Source organism: Cervus canadensis, chromosome 29 (genome assembly GCF_019320065.1).
Source record: "Cervus canadensis isolate Bull #8, Minnesota chromosome 29, ASM1932006v1, whole genome shotgun sequence".
Lineage (NCBI taxonomy): Eukaryota > Metazoa > Chordata > Mammalia > Artiodactyla > Cervidae > Cervus > Cervus canadensis.
In genome coordinates, this window is record NC_057414.1 from 3,228,013 (window position 1) to 3,251,381 (window position 23,369).

General features: G+C 41.1%; 1 protein-coding gene across 1 annotated transcript in view; it reads right to left on the reverse strand.

Annotated features, from left to right (window-relative positions):
- Positions 1-16,228, reverse strand: part of CCDC81 (coiled-coil domain containing 81) — a 37,614-nt gene extending 21,386 nt beyond the window's left edge. Inside the window, exons 1-6 of the mRNA XM_043452003.1 lie at positions 16,104-16,228; positions 15,032-15,201; positions 9,250-9,311; positions 6,444-6,600; positions 4,889-5,145; positions 1,863-1,942 (exon numbers count right to left, since the gene is read on the reverse strand). Coding sequence (XP_043307938.1) covers positions 1,863-1,942; positions 4,889-5,145; positions 6,444-6,600; positions 9,250-9,311; positions 15,032-15,110 — 635 coding nt within the window. The 5' untranslated portion in view covers positions 15,111-15,201; positions 16,104-16,228. The remainder of the gene's footprint in view (positions 1-1,862; positions 1,943-4,888; positions 5,146-6,443; positions 6,601-9,249; positions 9,312-15,031; positions 15,202-16,103) is intronic.
- Positions 16,229-23,369: the final 7,141 nt, after the last annotated feature.

The window sequence follows — 23,369 nt, forward strand, 5'->3', positions numbered from 1 at the left end:
CAGTGCTTTTAATACTGCATCCTGAAACTGCAGATGTGACTGCAGCCATGAAATTAAAAGACGCTTGCTCCTTGGAAGAAAAGTTATGACCAACCTAGAGAGCATATTAAAAAGCAGAGACATTACTTTGCCAACAAATGTCCACCTAGTCAAAGCTATGGTTTTTCCAGTAGTCATGTATTGGTGTGAGAGTTGGACTATAAAGAAAGCTGAGAGATGAAGAATTGATGCTTTTGAACTATGGTGTTGGAGAAGACTGTTGAGAGTCCCTTGGACTGCAAGGAGATCCAACCAGTCCATCCTAAAGGAAATCAGTCCTGAATATTGATTGGAAGGACTGATGCTAAAGCTGAAACTCCAATACTTTGGCCACCTGATGCAAAGAAATGACTCATTTGAAAAAATCCTGATGCTGGGAAAGATTGAAGGCAGGAGGAGAAGGGGATGACAGAAGATGAGATGGTTGGATGGCATCACTGGCTCAATAGACATGAGTTTGAGTGAACTCTGAGAGTTGGTGATGGACAGGGAGGCCTGGCATGCTACAGTCCATGGGGTCGCAAAGAGTTGGACATGACTGAGCAACTGAACTAACTGAAGTGATACTTGTTAAAAAAAAAAAAAAGAATTAAAACTACATGCTGAACACCTAAAACTAACATAACATTGCAAATGAACTATACTTCAATAAAATTTTTAATTAAAAGTAGAATTAAAATTACAATTAATTTTGCTCCTTTATAAAATTATAATACATATCTCAAATGGTTGTAGTAAAGATTAAATGCAAGACTATTAAGAAAGTGCTTAACAATATCTGGCAACTAGTAAGTGCTCCATCAGTTCAGTTCAGTCGCTCAGTCGTGTCCGACTCTTTGCAACCCCATGAATCGCAGCACACCAGGCCTCCCTGTCCATCACCAACTCCTGGAGTTTACTCAAACTCATGTCCATCGAGTCAGTGATGCCATCCAGCCATCTCATTCTCTGTCGTCCCCTTCTCCTCCTGCCCCCAATCCCTCCCAGCATCAGGGTCTTTTCCAATGAGTCAACTCTTCGCGTGAGGTGGCCAAAGTACTGGAGTTTCAGCTTCAGCATCAGTCCTTCCAATGAACACCCAGGACAGATCTCCTTTAGGATGGACTGGTTGGATCTCCTAAGTGCTCCATGCTGCTGCTGCTGCTGCTAAGTCACTTCAATTGTGTCCGACTCTGTGCGACCCCATAAACGGCAGCCCACCAGGCTCCTCCATCCATGGGGTTTCCCAGGCAAGAGTACTGGAGTGGGGTGCCATTGCCTTCTCCTAAGTGCTCCATAGATGATTGCTATTATTATTGTATTATTATCATTGTTATCATTATCATTATCATAATCAGCAGCATTTGCAGCCATTGGAGATGCTCACTATGCTGTTGGGGTGAAGCTGTACCTTGTCTTTCTAGCCCCTTCCGTGGTAAAAATCAAATCTTAGGCAGCTGTTAGTCTAGAGTGCCTGATGAGGAAGGGACTAGGTCAGAGGAAGGGTTGAAAGTAGAAGAAAGCCTAGTGGATGAGAAAAATTTTACTGATACATGCAAGGACTAAGGTTGGTGGGAGACAGTAAGAGAATTCCCAGGTAACCAAGAGTAGTTTTTTTTTTTTAAAAAAAGAGTATTCTAAGTGTCTGCTGTTTTTTAACTTAACTGCAGAAAGTGCACACAATAAACTCATTTGCTGGAGCACTGAGAGAGAGACAGCGCAAGAGAGAGCTGCACTAGATGGAGCATGAGCTAGAAAACTCAGGTGCGAAACACTGTCCAGTTCCATCAACAGGTCGGCAAGGATGGCCATGCCCGGAGGGACCCATGGAGGAAAGCACTGACCTTGGAAATGCAAGCACGCTGTTGGGTCGCTTCCCCACGTTCTCTCTGCTGGACAACACCGAATCCACCGTGTCAGGCCTCTGGGGACAGAGAGAAAGACAGATGATACTGGGCTGCGGTCCAGGACACAGGCAATCAGAGCCACAGGCCGCTCGAAGGCCTCAGGCGACCATGATACTTTCCACTGTTATTTCTGCTTAGGGCTTAAAGTCTAGAGCTTAACATCCAATGAGGAATGACCTCATTTATCAGAGAAGTCACCTTGCTTGGTCCCATTCCAATTTCACTGATGCTGCCTTTTTTCTCAAACCATTTCCTCCTTGGAAACTGCCCTCAGGGTTGACGGTATCCTCATCTTTAAGAGGACAGCCAACTTCTTGAAACTCTCAGGAATACGAGCAAGCTGGCTAGTTCCACTCTTGACCCAAATAACTCTAAAACTGGGTAGTTGAGAGAAGGACTTTGGAGTCAGCCATCCTCATGTTTAAATCCCCACACTGCTAACAGCAAGAAGATCAAACCAGTCAATACTAAAGGAAACCAACCCTGAATATTCTTTGGAAGGACTGATGCTGAACCTCCAATACTTTAGCCAGCTGATGCAAAGAGCTGACTCACTGGAAAAGCTCTGATGCTGGGAAAGACTGAGGGTAAAAGGAGAAAGGAGTGACAGAGGATGAGACGGTTGGATGGCATCACCAACTCAAGGGACATGAGTTTGAGCAAGCTCCGGAAGATAGTGAAGGACAGGGAAGCCTGGCGTGCTGCAGTCCGTGGGGTCGCAAAGAGTCAGACATGATTGAGGGAATGAACAACAACAGCTGTAAAGCTTTAGACCCTAGATATGTGGGATCAAATTCACAGGACTTTTAGGAGGTACTATATATAAGTGGCGAGCACATAAAAGCACTCCACAAATAGTGACCATTACAATTATTATATATAATATATATTTATTATAACCTATAAATTGTATTTGTAATATAATTTATAAAATATTTAATAATTGTATATTGTGTATAATAATCACATTATTAAATTATATTAGTATAGAATAACACGTAAAATTAGTCTTTTTGGATTAATGATCTGGTTGACAAAAGGCTTTGAAGGAGATTCTAAAGATCGAAGTTTTAAAAATATTTTGAGCTAAAGCAGCATCACTGAAACTATCACACAACCTCCTAAGAGAACTCTTCTACAAGACAGCACTCAGGTTTACATTACGGAACATTTAGGGGAAAATCAGTCACTCTCACAACTTTACAGCAGTTTCCCGAAATGTGTTTTACAGGCGTTAATGAATAATGACTCGACCTAAAGTTCCATGATTAAATACTTTCAGGCAGTTAAAGCCACTTCTTTCCAGCCAGACTTCTCAGGTCCTTTAACATACCTATGTGCTTTGGCCTACAGAGCTTTTTTTATAGGATATCCATCAAGAGCAGTTCTTATGGAAAACTCTCCTTAAAAGGTACATCTTAGAGTACAGCGGGCCAGTTAAAGCATTATCCTGTCTTTTAAACATGTGTCGAAGCTTGCAAAGTTCTGCAGAATCCCTGAGGGTGAGAGAGGGGACAGTACTTTGGCCTTGTCTCTGATTTTGCAAATCCTGCCTGTGTTTTAATGAAAACGAGAGGGTGATACTCATGTGTGTGCATCTCCACTCTGCACACACAGGGTTGGCGTCCCTCTGAGCCATCCTGTATGAAGCCAGGATGTGGACAAAACACCACGGGCCTAAGTATGCACGACTCCATCTCCTAAACCCCCAACCCAGAGCACCACAAAAGGAGAAATTAGAAGGGAGAATTAAACCGTATTTACAACATTTCCTTTCATAGCTTTTTCATTTAAAAAAGAAAGTCAGGCTTTTGTTCTTATGGGTCACAAGATGATATCACATTCATGATAATCCAATTCATCCATACCAAGTTAGTACATTCAGATTCAGTTAGTTCTCATCAAGGACCTACTTGTATATATAGCACCTAGAACTCTGCTCAATGCTATGTGGCAGCCTGGATGGGAGGGGAGTTTGGAGGAGAATAGATACATGTGTATGTATGGCTGAGTCCCTTCGCTGTTCCCCTGAAACTATCACAACATTGTCAATCAGATATACCCCAATACAAAATAAAAGGTTTAAAAACAAGTTTCAGCTAGCCCTGCTGAATGACTGTTTCACTGCCTCCTGAAAGTCTGCAGTGTCCAACTGAGCACGAAGGTCACACCAGCTATAACAGTTAACGGTGAGGGGCCAACTATGAAACGTCTTCTAAATGATGCAAATTAAAAGCCAAGTATACACTTCTATGACTTGAATTAGATTTTTCTGTAGACTTTCATTAAAATAAAATAGTGTAATCAGCACAAAAAGAGTAATTAGGAAGTCTTGGCTTAAATTTCAGTTTCACTGCTGAACTCCCAGACTTCAGGTTCCCACACAACCTCTCTGAACCCCATTTTTCTCACTGGTAAAATCAGGATAATAATTCTGGTTTTATAATGTCTTGGGACTCAAGTGAAATAATATATGTAGAAAAAAACTTTTTAAACTATAAGGTACTATCTTATAAAAGGATCATAATTACGAGTTTCTACTACTGTTTATAATTTTTCAGCTGGCACTGACACAAAACTTAGCTCCTTAACCCTTCTAACATTTTTGTCAAAGATAAACATCCATAAACAAGCCCTTCTTTGACTTGGGGAACAGCCGTTTAAAATATGTCAACCTCGTTACTGTTGTTGCTTTAGTCGCTAAGTCCTGTCTGACTCTTTATGACCCCTGGACTGTAGCCCACCAGGTCCCTCTGTCCATGGGATTTTCCAGGTAAGAATACTGGAGTGGGTTGCCATCTCCACCTCCAGGGGATCTTCCCGACCCAGGGACTGAACCCGCCTCTCCTGCTTTGGCGGGCAGATTCTTTACCACTGAGCCACCAGGGAAGCCCTTGTCAGTCTTAAAGATCACACATTTACAGATTCAGAAAGGGGTTAGGAGAAGGAAAACATTAATTTACATTTGCTAGGGCTTTTGCCAAAGCCCCGCTTCCATCCATTGTACAAAGGAAGTCCTTATAGAATCTCATCTTGACTTTACTGTCTTTGATCACGAGGACCCCGATTCCTTTAAACGTAAATTCCACATTTTGTTTGATGGAAATGGATCGTGATAAAAAAAGCAGCGTCTCCTTCACACATCCTTCCACTATATCTCTGCTAAATGGACCCTCCAAGGATATCATGACAAAATTAAGTGGAACTATTGGGATATCACCTAGACGAGAAAAGACAGTTGGGGTGAGAGGAAAGAATTAGAGATTATAACAAAGACATATCATACACACTCACAAATAATCACTTGATTCTCACTTAATACTTAGAACTGTACCTGTGAACCCTTTAGTTGTACTCTATTCATAGATAATGCTCAATTAAATTTTCCCTAAAAGTAGAATATTTTTGCTCAGAATAAGAACAATTAGCTTTCTAAACAGTGCTCCAGACAAGCTTTTCATTTTCTTTTGTTGAAAGAGAAAGCCCACACAAAGCAATGAAGACCCAGTGCAGTCAAAAATAAATAAATAAATTTTTCAATGGTTGAAAAATTCATCAAATTTACCATATAGAATACAGGCATAAAATTCTAAGTATAGCTTGTTGGTATTTGTTTTTCCGATATATCATTTTTCAGTAGAAAGTTACTCTGCAAATTAACTTTCAGAGATGTTAACATAAAGGCAAGTTCCAGCCTTTTCACCTTGTCAGTATTGGGGGTAGACGAACTCTGTTAACCCAGATATAAGCCTGATGCAGGAGGGCATGATAAGAAAGGTCAAAAGGAACACAACCAAAAATTAGGAGGGAACCCTGCCCCACCCCAAGTAACCAGAGCAGGTATCACACAAAGCCACACTCTGAAACTGGAATCCAAGTATCCTGGGGAAGGTGTCATATCTCCCCTCATGTCTCTAGCACCTGGGACAAGACCTGCCATGTCCTTGGCCCTCAGTTAATATTCATGGAAGGGAAGAAGGAAGGAGGGGAAAGAAGGAGGGAGGGAAGGAATAAGGAAGCGAAGGAAAGAAGGAAGATTTTAGGATGTGAGAGGTGTATAAGGTATTAAGTCTTTACAGAATTATTAACCTTCTATCAACTTTTAAATTTCAATGATTTAGATGATATGCAATAGAAACACCGTTGATCTTTTCCCAGTTGATATTAACTGTGATTCTTCCAACCAGTGACCCTAATTAACTTTCTCTTCTTTACAACCAATTTTAATTTCTTAGATCTGAAATATGAATAAAAATCTGTATGACTCAGTGCTGTGGCTTTTATATAAATTTGCCTTGATGTCACATCCAGCCTTGAGCTACTGAGGTTGAAAATGACCTGCAAGAAGATTGTATATTATTCCCTACTTCAGACCCTCCCTCTGACAAAGGTAACACATGAAGAGAGAGCTTCTCAAAGCAGAAACCAGTAAAGCAACAATGGCCAAGCATTGCCCTTTCATTTTCATCCCCAGGCTAGTCACATTCTGGGAGAGTCTTTAAAATAAAATCTGTTTACCAGGAGTATATATTCTGTTTTGTTTGAGTCCATGGATCTGTACTAACTTCTCTGCCATGACAAACACGGGCCTCTGAATTAGGAAAATCTTCTTGTTTCCCACCTCAAGCTTTTGTCTCATGAAAGTGAAAGTTCCAAGTCCCGGAATCTGAACTCCCTGAAAAGACAAAGGGGAAAAAAAGAAAGCAACAAAGAGAATTCACTGAAATGTAAAGAAAAATAATCCTTAGCACTGTTATCCCAAAGCACATGAAGAAATTTAAGCGTGTGCCTTAAAATTCAATGCTCTTTGTGACCCATTACAGCTTTAGTATTTCATGACTCTAAGTTTTCAAAGACGTATAAAATGTAATATCTCAATCCACAGTGCTTTTCTGACCCGTCATCTCCATATCATTCAGAGGCTGTGAGGACTAAGGAGACATGTATGGGGACTTCCCTGGTGGTCCAGTGGCTGAGACCCTGTGGTCCCAGTGCAGGGGGCCTGGGTCTGATCCCTGGTGGAGGAGCTGTATCCCACATGCCACTGCTAAGACCTGGTATAGTCAAATAAACAAATACATATATTTTTAAAATGTATGGATGCCATAGCTGCTTTTAATCTTTATCTAAGATTACTCTTGTCCTAAAAAGAGATGGAAATACCAGACTACCTTACCTGCCTCCTGAGAAATCTATATGCAGGTCAAGAAGCAATAGTTAGAACCAGACATGAAACAATAGATTGGTTCCAAATTGGGAAAGGAGTACATCAAGGCTGTATACTGTCACCCTGTTTATTTAACTTATATGCAGAGTACATCATGCGAAATGCTGGGCTGGAAGAAGCACAAGCTGGAATCAAGATTACCGGGAGAAATATCAATAACCTCAGATACACAGATGATACCACCCTCATGGCAAAAAGGGAAGAAGAACTAAAGAGCCTCTTGATGAAAGTGAAAGAAGAGAGTGAAAAAGTTGGCTTAAAACTCAACATTCAGAAGACTTAAGATCATGGTATCTGGTCCCATCAGTTCATGGCAAATAGATGGGGTTACAGTGACAGACTATTTTGGGGGCTTCAACATCACTGCAGATGGTAACTGCAGCCATGAAATTAAAAGACACTTGCTCCTTGGAAGAAAAGCTATGACCAACCTAGACAGCATATTAAAAAGCAGAGACATTACTTTGCCAACAAAGGTCCATCTAGTTAAAGCTATAGTTTTTCCAGTAGTCATGTATGGATATGAGAGTTGGAATATAAAAAAAGCTGAGTGCTGAAGAATTGATGCTTCTGAACTGTGATGTTGGAAAAGACCCTTGAGAGTCCCTCAGACTGCAAGGAGATCCAACCAGTCCATACTAAAGGAGATCAGTCCTGGGTGTTCATTGGAAGATACTTTGGCCACATCACCAACTCAATGGGCATGAGTTTGAGCAAGCTCTGGGAGGTGGTGATGGACAGGGAAGCCTGGCGTGCTGCAGTCCATGGGGTCACAAAGAGTCAGACACGACTGAGCGACTGAACTGAACTGACTGAAATTGTGTGACATTTTAAATTTTAGTCCCTTGCCATCAGGGGGAGAGAATTTCTGCTTCCTCATTTTCTTTCTCTTTTTAAAAAAATGTTTATCTATTTATTTACTTGTCTGCACCAGATCTTTAGTTATGGCACACAGGGTCTTGATCTTCGCTGCGGCATATGGGATCTTTTAGTTATGGCATGTGGGATCTAGAACCCTAAACAGGGATCGAACCCAAGCCCCTGGCATTGGGAGCATGGAGGATTAACCACTGGACCGCCAGGGAAGTCCCTCTCATTCTTTATGGTAGGTTTAATGTCCCTCACTTAAAATCAGACAACCAGAAACATCCAAGATACTCGCTGCAGTGTGGTGATCTTGGTTGATGCGCAGAAGCAAAAGATTTTGGCTCTCACTCTAGATCTCTGTCTTCCTGGAAACATCATACATCAAAGGTTACAAAGTCAAATGCTACAGAAGCCAAGAAAGGATGCAAGGGAGTGAAGGTACTGAGCCAAAGAATGTGATGGCTAAGGAGTGCATGCCCCATCTAAAGGGGAGAGACCCTTGTCAGCTTCAGCCAAGTGTCACATGTACTGCACAAAAACTGATTTTGTTAATCGGCTGATTTTTCAAGAAAAAAAAATTTAAAATTTGTACAAGCTCTCCCAATTTTAAGTTCTGATGACTAATTCAAATTATCAGATCAAACAAAATAGATTTCAAGGATGAATTCAGATCAAAGGCTGTCATATCGGGATCTCTGAGTAGGATATAAACGTTTCACAATATCCCAGCACCCTCCAAACTCCCAACATCTCTGTTTAGCTCTATAGCATCCAAACTCAAGACTTGATGGGAAGAAATAGCCTAGCCCTGGACAAAGGTTCTCATTTTTGGCAAGTAGAGTTCAGTCCCTGACTGCCTTCTTACATTTCAATTAAAATCCCTGCAAGGAGGCAAGACAAGAAGCATCATATCCTTCTATAGCCACACCAGAACCACCAGGTCACAGATGAACAGAACTCATCTGCTTCCTCTATACACACCTGGACTGATCAGCAATACAATTCCTATCACTGGAACAGCAGAACTTTCACATGTGTTAGCTAAGGGTGAAATCCATGTCTGTTAAATCTACCAACCACAAGTTCCAAGTGTGAGCATCATAAAATCACAAGAATCGGGTTACACTGGATGGCTCTAAAATCTGCTATCATGCTCCCAGCAAAACTATTGGAGACTAAAGAGGAAACATTCTTTAATGTCCTAGATTAAAATTAAAGTATAAATCTTACCTTGTGTAAGGATAGCTGCCGTTCCACAAATTCTGACACATTTCCCCAAATAGTAGAAACTTCTGAAATCCAAGGTGAATAAAATATAACATATGAATAATTTATGAAAGCACACCTGTGATAGTATCTTTGTGTTGGTAAACAAAAATGTGAATACAAAATACAGAATAAATAATTTGTATTATTTAATTAATAAATAATAATTTCTAATTAATTAAAATTAACAGAAAATAAAGTCACTCCCCAAAGTTAATTTTCCTAATAAGCAAAGCTTACTCCCTTTAAATTTCAAAAATGTGAAAGAGGAGGCGAAAGAGAAAGAAAAGGAGGAGGGAAGGGGGAGAAAATCTTTCTAGAATAAAGGGAAATGTCACACCTTGCCCTTTATTCTATAAATATAGTTGTTAGTTGTGTGATCCCATGGACTGTAGCCTGCTAGGCCTCTCTGTCTCTGGAATTCTCCAGACAAGAATACTGGAGTGGGTAGCCATTCCCTTCTCCAGGGGATCTTCCTTACCCAGGGATCAAACCTGGGTCTCCTGCATTACAGACTCTTAACCATCTGAGTTAACCTAGTGTTATCTAGCCTTTTCTTTATATATATATATATATATTGCCCTGAATCTCAGTTGCAGCACAAGGGATCTTGAATCTTCATCGAGGAGTGTGGAACCTTTAGCTGTGGCACGCAGGATCTTTTTTTAGTTGTGGCTTGTGAACTCTTAATTGCAGTATGTGGGATCTAGTTCCCGACCAGGGATCGAACCAGGGCCCCCTGCAGTGTGAACATGGAGTCTTAGCCACTGGACCACCAGGGAAGTCCCTAATCTAGGCTTTTCTTAATGACCCATTCAACGAGCTTCTAAGAGTCTACACCGTGCCGTCTGATTAACATGAACCTTCATCCTCACACCATAATACAGGAAGGTGGCCAGGGGCCACTAAGGCATGAAAGACCATTGTCTGTACATTACTGTCTCTGCACTTCTATTTTTGCTTCATTCGTGACTGCTTTTCACTCTCCGTAGTCACCACTGGACTCCGGCTGTCACTCCTCTCTGCTTCGAGTGCTCTGCAGGCTCCCCACCCAGTCTCAATTCACTGCTTCTGACCAGCTGTGCTCCTGATTTCAACAAATATACTAATAGCATGTCTAAAATAATAACTTTTAAAAACAGACTTTTGGGTAAGGGCCCAACAGGCTTTACTTTGAATTGGGAAATAGACTTCACACTCTCTACTTTGATCAGAGGGAGGCCTTCTATGCTTATTTTCTTATTCTGAGCTATGATTCAGAAAAGCCATGGTAGAAAAGTAAGTAGTTGTCAATTACTAAAGTGTTAATGTATGATATGAAGGAATACTCTGGATATAACTAATACTCATAAATATAGAAAACCATGTCTGTGTTGACATTTCCATTCCAAACTTAGTCATGAGTTTATTACAGATATTTTCCACTAGTGAACTCTCTCTGCAAATCAAAAGAGTGCTATGTTTTAATTCTCAAAAGAAAGGATCAAGAACAGTGGCAAATACCAGCTTGCCACTTCATGGCATAGATGCAGTTGGGCACAAAAACCCATTCTTTCCCCATTTTAGAAACTGCTTGATTTACTCTTGTAATTGTTTTCCCTAATGGTTTAAACAACTACCTAAAGCGGAAAATTGCACTCATTTAATCCTGTATATCAGGGTTATAAATATTTTTATTAATATGCCAGAGAATGAACAGGATAGGCAATGAGAAGTAGCAGTGACTCTTAAGGGCTTCCCTGATGCTCAGCAGGTGAAGAATCCACCTGCAATGCAGGAGACACAGGAGACACCAGTTTGATCCTGAGAGGGTGACAGGCAGGAAGGCTGCAAGAGGAAACAGGCTGCAAGTGTCAGATGGTTTTTATCTCTCTCTTAAGCAGCAGGAGGAAACAAGTGTCAGAGTTTTTTCCCTCCCCTATACAAAAAGGAGGTTTCTCTTAAAATTCTGTGTTGCCCTGATGACACCTAGTTCCACCTGAACTTAACTTTTCTCAAACCTGGAGCTAACCAATGTGTTTTTCTTATGGAAATATTTTTCTTAAGCTGTGTTAATGAACTATGTACTTACTCTAGACTGTCTTAATCCAAGTCAGTTCTGCTTAAGACTCAGAATTGATAAGGGCTCAACAAACCAGTATGTTTTACTCATCCATTGTTCTCCTGATGTATGTTAATGAAACTGTACATTTACTTGGAAACCTGCCTTTCTTCAAAATTCATGTCAATCATTTTATTGGCTGGGATGACTCACCTTGAGCCAATGTTATCTCAAAATGCATGTTGTGGGTGAGGGGCCTGGTGCCAGTTTTCAGACATTCCTTTCTCTAATTAGCAGCCTGCTGGTAGCTATATAACACCCAGCTAGAGACTAGCGGGGGGCGGGGAGGGCACTCTTTCTGCCCCTTCTGATGTCTATGTCAGAAGCTTTCTCTATTTCTTGTATACCTTAATAAAACTTTATTACACGAAAGCTCTGAGCGGTCAAGCCTCGTCACTGGCCCCAGATTGGACTCCTCTCCTCCAGAGGCCAAGAATCCCAGCGTCTTTCACGGCTCAGCAACAGCCTTTCAAACCCTGGGTGGGGAAGATCCCCTGGAGGAGGAAATGGTAACCCACTCCAGTATTCTTGCTGAAAAATCCTATAGACAGAGAAGCCCGGCGGACTACAGTCCCGAGTCGGACACGACAGAGCATGCATGCACGGATGGAAGTGACTCTCATAAGCCTCGAGGAACAAGTTGGGTGATGGAAACTCACTCACCAAGAAAACTAGGGCTGCATGCTACAGCGAGCTGAATGCCAATTCTGCCCTTCACTCTGAATCATGGATATACAATTAGTTAAATATACTCAAGTATTCCTTCTACCCTGTCCCATTCTACCATATTTCCCACTCCTCCTCACCCCTACAGACAAAAGAATTCTGTCTGCTGCTGGCTGCTAAGAATTAACAGTCTCAACTGTTTCCTGAATTCAAATTTTCATCATGACTAAAAATATTTAATTCACTAATGATACAGAATCTCAGTAACCAGACCTACATGAAGACTTTTCAAAGTCAAAACTGTTAAGCCTTTCCCCTAGACTCATGATATGCAGCTCACATTTCAGGAAAACAATCTATACCAAAGTGAAATGATTTAATTAGGGCCAGGAGAAATTGTATAGCTGGCAACCAGACCCTACTGAAAAGACCTGACTGAGCTTAATTAGAAATGTGAAGATCCTCTTTCCTCCTTTGAAAGATACATTTAAGTCCAACTGTGTCATTTTACCCTATAAAATCGAATGGGGTGGGGGTGGGGGCCTCCCTAGTGGCACAGAGGATAAGAATCTGTTTGCCAATGCAGAAGACCCGGTTTCGATCCCTGATCTGGGAAGATCCCACATGCTGTGGGACAACTAAGCCCATGGACTACAACTACTGAGCCAATGCTCTAGAGCTAGGGAGCTGCAACTACTGAGCCCATATATTGCAACTACTGCAGTCTGTGGGCTTTGCTTGTGGCTCAGCTGGTAAAGAATCCGCCTGCAATGAGGGAGACCTGGGTTCGATCCCTGGGTTGGGAAGATCCCCTGGACAAGGGAAAGGCTATCTACTCCAGTATTCTGGCCTGGAGAATTCCATGGACTGTATAGTCCATGGGGTCGCAAAGAGTAGGACACGACTGAGCAACTTTCACTTCACTTCACTTCCCTTCACTGGCGTCTGCATACCCTAGAGTCTGTGCTCAGAAACAAGAGAAGCCACCACAGTGAGAAGCTCCCGTGCTGCCCGTAGGAAGCGGCCCCCGCTCGCTGCAACTAGAGAAGAGCCCACGAGCGATGCAGACCTGGCACAGTCAGAAATAAATAAATAAAACAATAATTTCTTAAAAATCTAATGGGCAAAGTCTTATAAATGCAGAGTTTATTATTCTAAGCTGAAATTTGATGTTTTTCACTGAAGGAAAAGGAAAACATGTACATCATTTCCTTCAGGAAGCTTTAAGCCCCTGTAATTCAAATGGAACAGACCTGGAAATCTTGCAGACTGTGATGTCTAACTTTGATTTTTTTTTCCATACTCCAAAGTGTCAGGAAAAGAATCTCTAAATCTCAAAAGAAAAATACTTCTAATCCAGTCTAAAAAGCAAATTAAAGAATATGCTACTTTTATATTTTTAGGAACGCTGAGGTTATTATTAATTCTGACCAAACACTGAAATACCAAGAACCACAAGAAATCATCCCTGGATGTACCTTCCATATTCAATTCAACCTTCATTTAACTTCAGATTCTAAACATCTTGTGCATTCAAAACCATATTTTTAAACACAATGCCAAATGTTATTCCAGGTAGGAACACTTTATCTTATATATAATCATTATTTTAAAAAAAAGACCAAGTGCCCATTATGTATATTACAGAATAATATATACTTGAAATAGATACTAATATCGAAAGGAAAAGATAAGTCTCCTAAATTTATAAAACTAAAATACTGGTATACAAACAGAGCAAATTATTACAGAGTGATTTAGGCAAGGAAACATACTCCCAGAGCACAGTGCAGGGGAAAGGCCACACCGTGCTGCGTGTCTGAAGACCTACAGCCTTCCCACCTCCACGGATTGCTCACTGGGTAGTCTTCAATAGTTTCAACCAATTCACATCTGTAAAATGATGATGGTTCCCTCTAAGTACTATTATTGTTGCTGAGTTGCTCAGTCGTGTCCAACTCTTTTGTGACCCCATGGACTGTACCCCACCAGGCTCCTCTGTCCTTGGGATTTCCCAGGCGAAATGCCTGGCATGGGTTATCACAACTACCGAGCCCTCGGGCTGCAACCACTGAAGTCGGTTCGCCTACAGCCTGTGCTCTGCAACGGGAGAAGAAGCAACAAAGAGTAACCCCTGCTCGCCACAGCTAGAGAAAGCCCGGGCAAAGCAATGAAGACCCAGTGCTGCCAAAAATAAAAAATTTAAATTAAAAAAAATCTCAGTGTCACTTTGGAGTTACTCTTCTAAGAAACTTTCTAACCAAGCCTGGCAACTTTTCTACAGAAGATGTCAAGTCTTCTTCCAAACACCTACTTCTTTTTTTAAATCTTTTTTTGTTTTTTTAACTTTCTTGGCTGCCACAGGCAGCAGGCGGTATCTCACTTCCCCAGCCAGGGATGGAATCCATTCACCCACTCCCCTCGCTGAAGAAGCCCAGAGTCTTAACCACTGGACCACCAGGGCAGTCCCTTGATCTCACTTTCTTAACACAACCCGGAGATACCATGGGCAGCAAAAGTAGCCTTGCCTTTGCGGGCATTCTGAGAAGGAGCCATTTGCTATGGTTGTTTGTAGCCAGCATTTATTGAGACTTACTCCGCGCTAGTCCCTGCGTGTACATAATCTCATTTAATAAAAACGCCCTCAGCTGGCCCCTTTTGCTCATTAAAGAAGTCAATAAACAAAAGTGTCTTAAGACCCAGTGCTCCCAAGTGCAGGCGGTCTGGGTTCCATCCCTGGCCAAGGAAGTCCCTCCCACGCCGAGCAAGTGAGTTAGCAAGGGGCAGCTAAGACCCAGCGTAGCTAAAGAAATGGAAAGAGTCTTCGGACGTCCACGTGAGTCGGCTGTGATTACCAGTTGCTTGACAAGGCAGCACGGGCCCTTCAAGGCCCTCCCGAGACAGGGGATGGGGAGAAGCCCTTAGCTTTGCCCCAATCAGGTAAAGGTTCGTCCCCAGCCCCCGGCCCCTGTCGCTTACCCTCCTGGCTCAGCGAGGGCAGCGTGGGCAGCAGATGCCTGCCGACGTCCTGCAGCGAAGGGAGGATGGTGTCCAGCATCTCCGGTCCCCTGTCGGCTGGATGCTGCGTCTTTTCTTCTTTAGATGGAGTTTACACCAACGTGGTTGTCCCACTCTCCAGCCCCCCTAACCTGGGGAATTTGGATGTACCTTAAAAATTACCAAATCTTGATTTTTTCTTTCTTTCTTAAACGTTTTTTTTCTTGCCGTCCCCTACCCCCCACCCCCAACTCTGGCTCTCCCTGAAAGGTGCCCACCACAGGAACTCAGCTGTTCGGCACTTGAATTAAAAAGCTCAAATCCAAGCTCTGGGGACCTCTAGGAGGCCCACTGAGAGGGTCAGCCGGAGTGCGGAGCTGGGGTAAGGGGACCGCGGGAGGGCGGGCCCGCCTAGAGGAAGGGAGGAGCGTGTTGCTAGGACGCGACAAAGGCTCGCTCCGTTGCTAGGGAGTCAGAATAGGGCCGCGGCCCAGCCCCCTAGGTGTGTCTGGTCCCAGGTGGCCCGGTTGAATCAGAGCTCCAGGCAGAGAGAAACTGGGAATTAACAATGTTTTTTAACTTTGTTTTTTGTTTCTTGTTGTTTTTTTCCTTTCCTTCTTACCCTGAGCAGCGAAGAGACATGTCGCTTTGGTAATCACCCTGGACAAATCTGGAAATAAGCGTTTGTCCCGAGTGATGGACTTTTTGAGTCTCTGGGTCTGTTTGAGGGTTTGAGTGCGAGCTGGAATTTGTTTGTCTCGAGTTTGGTTTTTCCTAGACTCCCCTCCTAGGAAATGGAGGGCAGGAGGACTGTGGAGGGAGTCGACTTTTTTTCATTACAGTCAACTTCTCCTCCTTCGTTCTACACTTAATGAATCTCCTCCTGCAGAACTGTTTCCATACTCTCTCCTCTGCTGACAATGAATTATCACAAAGCAAGCACACCCATGTAAACCCCATTCAGGTCAAGAAATGGAACTCCACTATTACCACAGAAATGCACCTCATTCCCCCTTCCGGCATTATTCCAACAAATACCATCAATTAGTTTTACCTGTATTAGAACTTTTAGAAGCATACAGCATGTATGCTTCGGTGTGTGGCTCTGTCACTACACATTGTGAGATTCCTCTGTGATTTCTGCAGTAGCGATTTGTTCCTTTTCCCTGTTGCATGTTATCCCTTTGTGTGACTATTGCACACTTCATTTATCCATTCCACTGTTGAGGGAGACACGAACTGTTTCCCTTTGGAGCTTTCGGAATAATGTTGCTGCGAACATTCTCGAACAAACTTTTTCTTTTCGGCTGTGCTGGGCCTCGGCTGCTAAGTGCTGCTTCCTCTAGCTGCTGAGATCGGGGGCTTCGCACTGGGCGACTTCCCCATGTTAACTCATATCTGAGATAGGAAGAGAATGTAATAGCAGGACAAGGAGTGGGAGGCTACTTCTGAGATGACTGGTCTGACTGCTTAGCACAGAGGTTTGGGATTTACTTGGAAGGTGTAGATGGCTCCTGAAGGCTTTGGGATAAGATGACATGATCACTCACATAGACTATTATATTCTTCAGTATTAAAATGGAGTAGGTATTTCATTATGTGGCATAAAGAATCTATATGTCAGATGGAAACTATTCAGTTGAGCCTCAAACAGCGCAAATCTGAACTGCCCGAGTCCTCTTGCGTGCAGATTTTTTTCACTAAATATATATGCTATAGTAACACAGATCCTGGAATAGCTGAATCCACAGATGTGGAACAGCAGATATCAGGGTGGGGGTAAAGGGGCATGAGGGTTACTTGACTGTAAAGTTGGAGGGGTTCCACTGTGGGGAGGGTTGGCACTCCAAACCTCACCCCCTCCCATTGTTCAAGAGTCAACTGCAATCAGAGAAATTTCTGAGAGATGAGGAAAAGCCACCCAATAACTAAAAGCATCAGAGCAAGTCTTGGGAAGATTGACCCCAGAATGATTTATATCATTGGGAGTGACAGCTGTCTATAAATGTTTGACAGGCAAAATGGCAAAGATGTAACACAACTGAAGAAAGATAAATTAGATAATATTACAAATGAGAATACTTTGAGACTAAGCTATGGAATGATCTCCCAAGGAAGAAATGTAGGAAAACTCAAGTCAGACGATTAAAAAAAAAGAACATGTCAAGTAATAGATAGCACACTATCACCATTCTACCTGATGCACCTGCAGGATAAAAGTCATACAATAGAACTTTCCCATGTTTAATAGATGTGACCTCAATGAATAATAAAAATGATAATGATACCTATGTACATAACATTATTTATTAATGGATGCAAGTTAATATTTATGCCGTACTCATCTGACCTGTCATTCTTATAAACATTTTGCATGTTTTTTTCCCCATTTCAAATAAGAAAAAATAAAAATTTTGGCAGTTGAAGACCTGAGTTCACACCTGATGTTAGCATAAATAATTTGTGTGACTGAGAAAATGTTACTACTTGAGAGCTTCAGTTTTTCATTCATAAGAGAGGAATAAAGATAATAGAGGGAATTCCAGTACACTTAAGGAAACAGTAGGAGGGACTTCCCTGGTCATCCAGTGGTTAAGAATCCACCATCCAATGCAGGGGGCATAGGTTCCATCCTTGGTCAAGGAACTAAGATCCCACATGCTTCAGGGCTGTTAAGGCTGCATGTTGAAACTAGAGAGAAGACGGCACAATGCAATGAAGATCCAGCAGGAAGCCAACTAAGATCCAGTAGAGCCAAAAATTAAAAGAATAAATAAGAAACAATGGGAAAAGTTAAATGAGAAAAAAATTTTGGCTTCCAAACATACTAAACTTGGAGTTCGTACTGCAGGTTAGTCAGATATAGAAAGACAAGTATCATGTGATATCACTTATATGTGGAATCTTAAAAAAAAAAAAGAATGCAAATGAACTTATTTATAAAACAGGAGTCATGGATGTAGAAAATAAACTATGGTTACCAGGAGATAAGGGGATGGAGGGATAAACTGGGAGATTGGGACTGACATATACACACCATATGTAGAAGGGATAACTAACAAGAACCTGGTGGGTAGCACAGGGAACTCTATACTCTGTAGGCCTGCATGGAAAAGAATTTAAAAACAAAAGTAAGAGCGTGTGTATAACTGGTTCACTCTGCTGTATACCTGAGACCAACCCAACACTGTAAATCAACTCTACTCCAATCAAAGGGCTTTTAAAAAATGAGGGAGTGGAAATTCCCTTGTGGAGCTAGTGGTAAAGAACTCACCTGCCAATGAAAGAGACTTAAGAGATGCGGGTTTGATTCCTGAGTTAAGATCCCCTGGAGGAAGGCATGGCAACCCACTCCAGTATTCCTGCCTGGAGAATCCTATGGACAGAGGAGCCTTGTAGGCTACAGTCCATAGGGTCTCAAAGAGTCGGACAGGACTGAACAACTTAGCACACAGGCAGTCATGCATTACTATTGTAACAATGGTTTGTGATTTCAGTTTTTAGTTTTCTACATGATTTAAGAGACTCATACTTTTTTTAGAAAGGAAATTGACTGTCTACAGCAAAGATAATAATATATTTTAGGGTTTATAAAATATATGAAAGTAAAAGGTATGTCAACAATAGCACAGAGGCAAGAAGAGAGAAAATGGAAGTATACACTTGTTGGGTTCTTATATGTAAAGTATTATCACTTGAAGATAGATTGGGACAGGTTAAACATGTATACTATAAATACAACAGAATTGTAATAAGTAAGCCCCCTCAACATGGAATTTAAAAATCAGTTAATCCAAAAGAAGGCAGAAAAAGAGAACAAAAGCGAGACAAGACAAATAGAAAACAAATAGCAAGATGGTAGCCTCAAATCCAGGGCTTCCCAGGTGGCACTAGCAGTAAAGAACCCACCTGCCAGTGCAGGAAGGTGCAAGAGACACAGGTTCAGTCCCTGGTCGGGAAGGTCCCCTGGAGGGGAGTATGGCAACCCACTCCAGCGGTCTTGCCTGGAGAATCCCATGGACAGAGGAGCTTGGGGGCTACAGACCACAGGGTCGCACAGTCAGACACGACTGAAGTGACTTAGCACGTATGCACACAGATTCAAATCCAACCATAGCAACAATCATATTAAACATAATCTGAGTGGTCCAAACACACTTAATTAAAAGGCAGATAACATTAGATTAGTTAAAAAGCAAGACCCCACTATAGGTTGCCTATCAGAAACACATTCAGGATATAAACAAATAGGCAAAAACTAAATGGGTGGCAAAAAGTATACCACACTAACACTAATCAGTAAAAACTAGAGTGGTTACATTACCATCAGACAAGTTAGATTTCAGAGCAAAGGATGTTACCAGAGATAGAGTACCATTTCATAATGATAAAGGGGTCAATTTATGAACAAGACATAAAAATCCTAATTTTTACATCCTAATTATCTTATTATATTTATGGTCTTAATAACAGAGCTTCAAAATATATGAAGCAAAAACCAATAATTTGAAGGTTACTAGTTTTTTGGCAGGGGCTGGCACACGAGATCCCACCCATGACAAGGTCATGAGGGAGAAAACCTGACAGGCAAGGCGGATCAGGTTTTCAGGGATTCAGAAAAGCTGCCCCCTGCACTCATCTTAAAGATGATATCTGTCTTTCTGATGCTTGCTTTAATAGACTACTCCCTAATTTCTGTGACACAGGCAGAAGGCCTTCCCCAATCTCTTTCCAAATAAGAATTAACTTAGAACTTAATCATATGTCTCCCGGGTGGTGGTACCTTATGAGATTATCCAGGATGAAAGGAGTGTTTCAATTTAAACTCCTTTGCTGGCATTCTAGTTTGTTTAGCAAATGCGTTTATGCCCTTGGTACTAATATGCATGACTGCTCATAATACCCTAATCATAAAATAGCATAAAGAACCTGATCATATAAAGGCCCTAATAGACATAGAGCCCTTTGAGGGATGAGGAAGCCCTATTAGAAAACCCCAGAAAAATTATTCTAAAAGTGGCTGTTGGGTTAACATTTGCTTGCTGTGGTTTTGCTCTTAATGTGCTAAGGTTGTGTTATGGAAACCATTGTTAATATAGTTAAAGATCTAGAAAAATAAGAGCTTAGCCCTAGTGTGGTAACAATGAGATGGTTGTTAATTGTCAGCCAGGAGTGCTAGGCAGAGGCTGCCTCACTGAAGCCACAGAGTCTGTGTGGGGTAAACCTCTTAGATAAATTCAACTGACAACTTCTGCAGAAGAACTAACTTTTGTGTTAACAAGGTTATACTTCTACTATGTTGTGACATGCTGTACTGTTGCCCTATGAGACTGTGACTTTTCTGTTAAGATCACCACAGAAACAGAAAATAGGTTTACATTCACCTGACTTGCATAAAATGTCAATAGGCCCCAAGGCCAGAAGATAATGTACAAGACCCTCATAAACAAAGAAGTATGCAGAAAACACCCTGGTTTCGTGAAGGACAAGCTGATGTAATGTTAAACTATCTTCCCCTCAGAAATGTACTAACTTAGGGTATAAAAGCTACAGTAAAAAATAAAGCATTGCCAGACCCTGCTGCACACCCCCAGTCTGGTCTCTCTCTTTCTTTCTCTCTCTCTCTCTCTCTCACTGACGCCGTTCATCCTGAGGGTACCCCTGGATCCTGCTGGGGCTGGACCCCGGCAGGTTTTTTTTATTTTCTTAGTACAAAGACATGATTTTTGTGTTTGTTAGTCTCTTTATGACCCCATGGACTGTAGCCTGCCAGGCTCCTCTATCCACGGAATTCTCCAGGCAAGAATACTATAATGAGTAGTGCTTTCTTTCTCCAGGGGATCTTCCTGACCCAGGGATCAAACTTGGGTCTCCTACATTGTAGGCAGATTCTTTACCATCTGAGCCACCAGGGAAGCCCAGTACAAAGACATTCCTATAATTTATTATTTTATATAAACTTTAAACTCATCTCAAGCTATAATAATATTTCTCTTGAACAAAGACATTACCTATAGAGAATGACTAAAATTTGATGTGCTGACACAAATTACTTCCAAATTTTCCCACAGAAAACAGCAGACCCATATGGCTTTAATGGTGAATTCTTCAAAATATTTAAGGAAAAAATAATACTGAATTTACAAATACTCAAAGAATAGAAAAAGAGAGAAGACTTCTGATCTCAGTTTTTTAAGATCAGTAAAACATTCATACCAAACCTAAAAAAGACATTACAAAAAAGAAAATTTACAGGTCAGTTTCTCTTTTGAATGTAGATGTAAAAATCCTGACAAAATATCAGTAAACAGGATTCCAGGGATATTAAAAAAAAAAAAAAAATGTGACGCATCACAGCCAAGAGGGGTTTATTCCAGGAATAAAAGGACAGTTTAACATTTTAAAATTCCATCAGTGTAATTCACAACATTAACAGAATTTTTTAAAATAGGGAGAAAGTGTAGTCATGTCAGTAGATAGAGAAAGCACATTTGATAAAACTAAACATGCATTCACAATTTCAGAAGGAAGAATCCTCAACAAAGTAGAAATGGAAGGAAATAGGGTTTTTGAAAAATTATCTAGTAATAAAACCCTATAGGTAAGGACTTACCTGGTGGTCCAGTGGATAAGACTCTGTTCATAGTGCAGGGGGCCCAGGTTCAATCCCTGGTCAGAGAACTAGATGCCGCATGCACCAATGAAGATCATGTGTGCTGTGACTAAGACCCAGTGCAGCCAGATAAATTTAAAAGAAATTTATTTTTTTTAACATCATTTTCAGTGGTGCAACAGTCAAAGCTTTCTCCCCAACAAGATGAGCACCACAGCTTTTATTATCATTGTGCTGGAGGCCCTACATGGTGCTAAAAGACTAGAAATAAATAAAAAATACTCTATTGGCAAAAAAGTACAATGATTTTCACTCACATTTTACATGACTGTAAAAAAAATCTGAAAACATATCAACTATTAAAATCAATAGTAAGTTTACCAACAGGCTTTTTAGATATAAGCTTAAGGAATAGAAGTGAAAGTGAAAGCCACTCAGTAGTGTCCAATTCTTTGCGACCCCATGGGCTGTACAGTCCATGGAATTCTCCAGGTCAGAATGTTGGAGTGGGTAGCTAGTCCGTTCTCCTGGGGATCTTCCCAACCCAGGGATTGAGTCCAGGTCTCCCGCATTGCAGGCAGGTTCTTTACCAGTTGAGCCATAAGTGAAGCCCAACGTATAAAAAACAACTGTATTTCTATGTACTACCAAGAAATGATCAGAAAATGAAATGTTTAAAAATACCACTTATATTAGAATGAAAAAATCAAACATCTAGGAACAAGTTTAAGAAAAGTTTCATAAAGCTAATGTTGAAAACTGCAAAATATTGCAAGTTTGTACTATAGGAAGAAATTTAAAATGACCTAAATAAGTGGAAAGCAAAATCATGTTTATGAATCAAAAGACTGAATATTGATGTCAGTTTTCCCCAACTTGATGTATAGATTTGACATAAATGCAGTCAAAAGCCCAGCATGAGTATTTGGTGGCTCCTGACAGGCTAAATCTTAAAGTTATCTGAAAATACAAAGAATCTAAAATAAAATACCAAGACTATCTTAAAGATAAATAAAATCACAGAATTTATGCTATCAGAGTTCAAGATTTATTATAAAGCTGCAGTAATTAAGACCCAGCAGGCTTCTTGGGGAGAGAAGTGGTAAAGAACCCAGCTGCCAAGGAGGAGATGTGAGTTCAATCTCTGGGCCAGTGAGATCCACTGGAGGAGGAAATGGCAACCCACTCCAGTATTCATGTCTGGAAAATTCCATGGACGGAGGAGCCTGGTGGGCTACAGTCCATGGGGTCACAAAGAGTCGGACATGACTTAGCAACTAAATAACAACAAAAACAATTAAGACAGTGGGGCATCAGTTCAAGGATAGACCAATATAACAAAGCAGAGATTAGAAATACCCTATATTTATAGTCACTTGGTTTACGACAAAAGTGTCATTGCAATTCAGCAGAGAACTGATAGTTTTCCTCATTAAAAGGCACTTTAACAACTTCATATTCATATGGGAAAAGCAATAAACCCTACCTCACATCAAGCTCCAAAATTAATTCAAGGTGGATCATAGATCTAAACATGAAAGCTAGAAAATAAAGCTCTAGAAGAAAACGTAGGAGAGTAACTTCACAGGTTTCAAGTAGGCAAAGATTTCTTACACATAAGAGAAAAGGCACTGACTTTAAAAGACAAAATTCTTGAATGTGACTTCATTAAAACTGAGAACTTCTATCCTCAGAACACATTAGCAG